The 6,847-nt window shown below is 41.7% G+C and overlaps 1 protein-coding gene across 1 annotated transcript; it reads left to right on the forward strand.

Annotated features, from left to right (window-relative positions):
* Window positions 1-687: 687 nt before the first annotated feature.
* On the forward strand, window positions 688-5,793 carry LOC124683040 (methylcrotonoyl-CoA carboxylase beta chain, mitochondrial-like). Its single transcript, XM_047217619.1, has 10 exons — window positions 688-1,002; window positions 1,081-1,200; window positions 1,396-1,830; window positions 1,904-1,994; window positions 2,369-2,601; window positions 2,692-2,856; window positions 3,439-3,513; window positions 4,048-4,179; window positions 5,164-5,217; window positions 5,492-5,793. The coding sequence occupies exons 1-10, from the start codon at window positions 784-786 to the stop codon at window positions 5,693-5,695; spliced, it is 1,728 nt and encodes a 575-aa protein (XP_047073575.1). The 5' UTR covers window positions 688-783; the 3' UTR covers window positions 5,696-5,793.
* The last annotated feature ends 1,054 nt before the right edge of the window (window positions 5,794-6,847 follow it).

Here is a 6,847-nt window from a genome sequence, read left to right on the forward strand (position 1 = left end):
TAATTTTGGTTGAAAATAGAATATGAACAGGCAAATCATTGTATATTGTTTTATAGTACTACCTCTGTCTATAAATAGTTATTTTTAGATTTGTTAAAATTTAGATATATGTAGATTTATGGACAGAGGGCACCCATAATATTTTGGCACATGAAAGCATATGCTTCATTTATTTTGGAATGCATTTTAGACATATTTGAAATCGCAAGAAATTTGAAACAAAAAATTGGCACGTACATCTTCACGTGCTACGTGCTTAGAAAGTAGTTTCATAAAAAACCGATTTATCATGTGACGTGTGTAAAAAGATAAAAATCGGTACTAAAAATAAGACTTTTCACAAGATTTTTTTTCCTTTTTTACGTGGACCACAAAATTATCTTTTTCGCGAAATTTGACGAACGCACATATATTATATATTAAGGAAATGTACATGCAGAATATTTTATCAAAAAGTTTCGGCACTTCAAAAAATATTTTTTAATAGAGAAAGTATATGCACGTGGGAGCCAAATTAAGTTTCCAGACACAGGGAGTGTTATTTTCCACACCGTAGATGTCATGAAGAATTTCTCTACAGGCTACAGGTGTACATGTTCTTATCCAAGTTTGTGTGCCAACGCAGCATGCCATCAGATGGACAATCCCATGTAAACACTTTCGAGATCAGTATGTATCCACTCGAACTTGCGTGCAGGAGTGTTCCTCCGTGAGTATACAGACAGGGAGGCACATCCTCTCAGACAAACTGCTCACTCCACTCCCCATCATCATCCGCCGGAGATGCTCGGTAGATTGGCCGCGCGGCGGCTCCGTCCAAGCGGGACACCTGTTACTGCGGTTACTGCTGCTGTCTACCACTCCTCGGCGGCGGTCCGCTCCAGCGGAGGAGGCTCCTCCTCTGTCCTCCCCGACGGCCTCGATCGGAGCTCCGACGCCTACGCTCGCAACGCCGACGCCGTCGGCGGCCTCCTCTCGGACCTGCGCTCCCGCGTCTTACAGGTGCGTGCGTGCGTGCCGACAGCCTCTCGCTTCCCTTACAGCTTCCCCTGCTGACGACATGGAGTGTTCCTCCTGCAGGTGTTGGCCGGCGGAGGCGCGGGGGCGGTGAAGCGGAACGCGGGGCGGGGGAAGCTACTCCCCAGGGAGCGCATCGACCGCCTGCTCGACCCCGGGGCCTCCTTCCTAGAGCTATCTCAGGTCGGTCATTAGTGAGTCCCCTTAATCCTTGCTTTCATCAGTTGATCACTTGATCAAGCGACGGCCGGAAGTAAAATGTATGTTGGTATACTTATCCATTGTCGCTATTAGTGACCTCAGAATAAAACAAATGCTATCATAGTTGTCCATCTTGTTCTGGTCTATCAGCTGTTGATGATACTTTTTACAATAAAGCTTGCAGGATCTGATGTTTATGAGGAAGCATTGCCATCAGCGGGTATAATTACTGGCATAGGTCCTGTCCATGGAAGATTATGTATGTTTGTGGCCAATGACCCAACTACAAAGGGGGGTACATACTATCCTATTACTGTCAAAAAGCATCTGCGGGCACAGGAAATAGCTTCTGAATGTAAATTGCCTTGCATTTATCTTGTTGACAGTGGAGGTGTTAATCTTCCCAAGCAAGCGGAAGTTTTCCCTGATCGCGATAATTTTGGTCGAATATTCTTCAATCAAGCTAAGATGTCTGCAGATGGTATTCCTCAGATTGCAGTAGTGCTAGGTTCTTGTACTGCTGGTGGTGCGTATATTCCTGCAATGGCTGATGAAAGTATAATTGTTAAGGGAAATGGAACGATATTTCTAGCCGGTCCACCCCTTGTAAAGGTTAGTATTTTCTGCATATAATTTTGGCATGTATCTAAATTACGTGTCCAACTCTAAAGGGCCAATTCTGTAGGCTGCTACAGGGGAGGAAATATCTGCTGAGGACCTTGGTGGAGCATCAGTGCATTGTAAAGTATCAGGAGTCTCTGATCACTTCGCACAAGGTACATTTTAATATATAGTACCATATAATATGACTCCGTAACTGCTCTTTTAGATATGAGTCATGGAGCAAGGATGGTCTGAATGCATTCTCAAAAGATGCATTTTTGTCAGGTTTAGTGTCAGAGTTCTGCTTCTTTCTGTTTTTTTTTTCATTTCTATTAACAAGTACATTATTACACGGTGTCTCTGAACATTGTACAGTTCCTAATTTGTTTGGTTGCATATTATTTCCAGAACCTGATACTTTGCATGTCGTTTTCACTCATTAACCTTCGCTTATCTTAAACCATAGATGATCTCCCTATGTATCATTTTGTTTCTGGACATATAAGCTGTGACGTCTTGGTAATTTTTTGCACTGTAACTTGAATAGATGAACTTCATGGACTTGCACTGGGGAGAAACATTGTGAAGAACCTTCACCTGGCCGCTAAAGTAACAAATGTACAAAATTCTGTTTTTGATTACCAAGAACCGTTGTATGATGTACAGGAACTTCGCTCGATTGCACCATCTGATATGAAGCAATCTTTTGATATTCGCTCAGTAATAGCTCGTACAGTTGACGGAAGTGAGTTTGATGAATTCAAAAAATTGTACGGAACAGTAAGGATTTCTCTTATACTCAAACATCCTTTTGTATTCGGTACCTTGTGCACTGTCCAACTTAAATTTGTTTTACTTTACTTTATGCAGACACTAGTGACTGGTTTTGCAAGGATATGTGGGCAGCCAGTTGGCATTATCGGAAACAATGGCATTTTATTTACCGAGTCAGCACTAAAGGGTGCCCACTTCATTGAGTTGTGTGCTCAACGCAATATTCCTTTGATATTCCTACAAAATATTACTGGATTTATGGTATGCCATCTTATTTACTCTTCAGTTCGTTCCTTCATTTCTGTTCCTGATGAATAGTTTCACATCTGTTGTGGAAGGGCAAGTTACCTAGTTCGAAACTGAGGACGGCCCTCACCTCAAAAATTTTCTGTTGACGATGACAGGACCCTTTATGATCCAACAATTGGTATCAAAGCCCGGTTCCAACTTCATGGACACTAGTGTTTGATGGCCTAATGGACGTCCCTGAGGGGTCATCTATTTATTGTGAACTGGCGTGTGAGCCCGAGAGACCATCAATACACAGTGAAAGAGTGTTGAATCACCCTTTAAAGAGAGAAATGAGTGATAGGAGATTGTTGGAATAGTCCGGCATTGGCTGTAGAAAGGAAAGAAACCTATACAAAAGTGAGAGTCCCTAACCTCACAAGCTGGTTCCTGGGGATGAGAAAGCCTTTTACAATCGAACAATACGAACTGCAAACATACTAAATAGGATGTTGTTAAGATCTTGTGCACATAGTCAGGGATGCTTAAACATAAAAATTAGTTTGATTTTGAACTACGAGGCTTCTAACACTTTTCAATGCCAATGTTTCATAGGTTGGTTCGAAATCTGAGTCAAGTGGAATTGCGAAAGCTGGAGCAAAAATGGTCATGGCAGTTTCCTGTGCCAAGGTCAAAACCTTCCTATAGTTTCCCATTCTTGCTTTTTTTTACGAAAGTAGTGAGCAAGTGATGCTTTATCCCCACAATTTGGCAGCGTCAGGCAGGATATACAATGGATGTATTGTTGATTAAACGGTCAATTTCTTTCAGCTATTAATATGATTGTTTAGTTTTACCTTTAAATTTTGTTGAAGGTGTGCAACATATATCTAGTCATGTCATTCTTAGCTACATGTAATGTTTGATGAGACGTGGCCCCCAGTAAAATCTTTGTTAGTTTCCCGCCATTTCTAGAGGTTCGCGTTTGTTTTTTAACCGTGTGATATGTGTGACATGGACAGTGAGTAGCATTTTGACAACCTGAGCAAATAACCAGTAAGGTCTCATATTAACCATCAACATGTGTTGTGTCCCACCCATTGAAGGGCGGTCATGCTTTTGCAATATTGAGCTGCTGATACCCTCTTTTGATGACCTGTATAAAACACCAGACCTTACACCGGTATAACTTTCCAGTAACATATATCTACTTTATCTGCACAGGTTCCTAAAATTACCGTAATTGTCGGTGGAAGTTTTGGTGCTGGAAATTATGGAATGTGTGGACGTGCATATAGCCCGAATTTTTTGTTCATGTGGCCAACTGCTAGGATATCTGTTATGGGTGGCATCCAGGTAAGACATTTGGACCTGTTATTGACTTTATAAACCGTTACAGTTTTACTACATTACTATTATCGTTACCTGGTAAAGGATATCATGAATGTAATTCTTGATACAAGTTACCATCTTTTGAAGCGTTAGGACATGGGATATTTGGCAACACTAATAATACAAGGTGTTTGAAAGCAACTCAGATGTTGCTCAAATCGAAAGAAAACTAGCCAGCATGCTGTCAATACTTTTTAGACTTCACTGAAAAACGGTGTCAACACAAAACTGAAAACTGTAGGGGAGGCGCCGGAAGTAACTGAAAAACAGTGTCTGCACAGAAGTTTATAAACTGAAAACTGTAGGGGAGGCGTCGGCAGTAAAAGTATCTGCAATAGTTGTTTCTTAGAAACCTTTTCTTCGGGTGCAACCAGGGCAAACTAAAGCAGAACGATGGAATAAACTTTCATGTATTTACCTGACATTGGCCTCCTCATTCTTCAGTTCATGTAGGATTTGTAAGTGAATAACAATAGAAAATAAAAATATATAGGCTGTAAATTTTCTGTAACTAAAGCATTAATCTTACTTTGTGGCATGGTATCTTGGCCCGTAAATTTTAGGGAGGATGCTTACACGAAAGAACAATATTTATAACTGTAGAGTGGGTTTGTTTTCTGCATCGTATGTTAGGAATACGCTGCACTCAACTAAACTGCACAAAATCAGGAGGGAAACAGACTGCATACAAATTAGTAGACAAGTAGCCATGAAGGTGAAAGAAGCACTTTTAAAATGTAAACATAGCCCTAACGTCTAGCAGAAGATCCCTAAGTGCTGATGCGTTCGCCGCAGATATCTATCGTCTTGATCTTGTCCACGGAGTCATGGTGATCTGTTTATAGATATTGTACCTGATAATATATATACTACCTTCCCTTGAATGATCAAACAAGAGCCAAGGTACCACAGGTCTTATTGCTATTTCTTTCTCTCAAACCTTTTCAGGCAGCCGGTGTTCTTGCTCAAATCGAGAAGAACAAGAAAAGGCAAGGAGTAGAGGTATAGTGCATTATTTATTTGATTTAGAAAGCACAAGACAAATGGGGTGTTAAAAAATGATTAGATGAGCATATCTACTTTTTATTTACATATTTTTGGTTATAAAATGGCTATCTTAGACAAACAAACCATAGCTTTAAAAAATGAGAAGTTTCCTCATAGGAGGATATTAGCTACAAATTGGTCAACAAGTTCCTTCCTATTCAAAGTATGAGAAAGAGTTGCAGAAAGATTAGATGCTGGTTGAAGACTGAGACTTTTTGTTCTTATACAGTGGACCAAGGACGGGGAAGAAGCCTTCAAAGCCAAAGTTGTCGAGGCTTACGACAAAGAAGGAAGCCCCTATTACTCCACCGCTAGGCTTTGGGATGACGGGATCATAGACCCTGCGGATACCAGACGGGTTTTAAGCCTCTGCCTTTCTGCTTCTGCCAAGCCAGTTCCAGAAGACACGAAATATGGCGTGTTCCGAATGTAAATCATGTGTCGTACACATCCCTTAACCCCTGTATAGTAAAACTTGCTTTAATGTTTTGAATAATATGAATCGAAATCAAAAAATTCTTTGAAGGTTCATTTTGCTGCCAAAATTTCTCCGGCCCTGCTATTTGTAGTCTCGGCTGTCTATGTTCCCCTAGTCTCATCTGTCTTAACACTTTGGTGCCCAGTATTACTGCTGATATATATTTCACTTTGATACATGCTGGTACGGATATGGTTTCTTGCAGAATGCTTGCCTTATCAGGCCTTGTTTGGTCCTAGAATTATGTAGGACAATCCCCCAGCCCTCTAGTTATTGCTAAAAGCTTGTTTGGTACTAAAGTATAATAGGGCTAGTTTCATCTCCACTTATCCTCACTTATCCCCACTTTTCTCTAAATCTTCAATCCTCAATACTCCCTCCGTCTCTAATTATGTCAAACTTTGTAAAGTTAGATCGATTGTATAACAGAAATTGTTACCATCTACGACATAAAATGTATATAATATAGAAATATATTTCATCATGATTTAATAGTATTTATTTCATATTATAAAAGTCAGTATATTTTATCATAGAATTAACTTTCACGCAAAATTATGGGTAACATAAATTGGGAAGGAGGGAGTACTCTACCCTACCTAGTGAACTGGGATTGTGTTTTGTGGGAATTGAGTGAATGTAGGGATTTTATCCAATACTCTAAAAAAATTATCCTCACTAGTTCTCACAAAGCCTCTAGTATCTCAACATGCGGTCCTTTGAAAAGAACATTTCATCCCTAGTACTCCGTAGTTCCCCCCGGGCGACGCACGGCGATCGCCTCCACCCCTACTCCTTTCGGTCTCCCTTTGGCTCTCCTCCCCATCTCTGTCGGAAAGAGCCGTCGGGCAAAGCCTAGGCGGTGCCGGCGGCGGCGGCCCTCCCCTACTCGCTCGTGGTGCCGGTTGTGCGGGGCACTGCTGGCGGCGACGGTTCGCCATTGAAGCTCGGGCAAGCCCGACGTCTGATGGTCTAGCGCAGCCGCGGCGAGCCTTGCTGGCCAAGACGGAGGTGCTGGCGTGAGCCACACGAGGGAGACAATATCCAGCGGTGACGACCAATGACTAGGGCGGCGCGACCTAGATCTAGCCCAATCTGGGTCCGCCC

This window comes from Lolium rigidum, chromosome 1 (genome assembly GCF_022539505.1).
Source record: "Lolium rigidum isolate FL_2022 chromosome 1, APGP_CSIRO_Lrig_0.1, whole genome shotgun sequence".
In the NCBI taxonomy this organism is placed as follows: Eukaryota; Viridiplantae; Streptophyta; class Magnoliopsida; order Poales; family Poaceae; genus Lolium; species Lolium rigidum.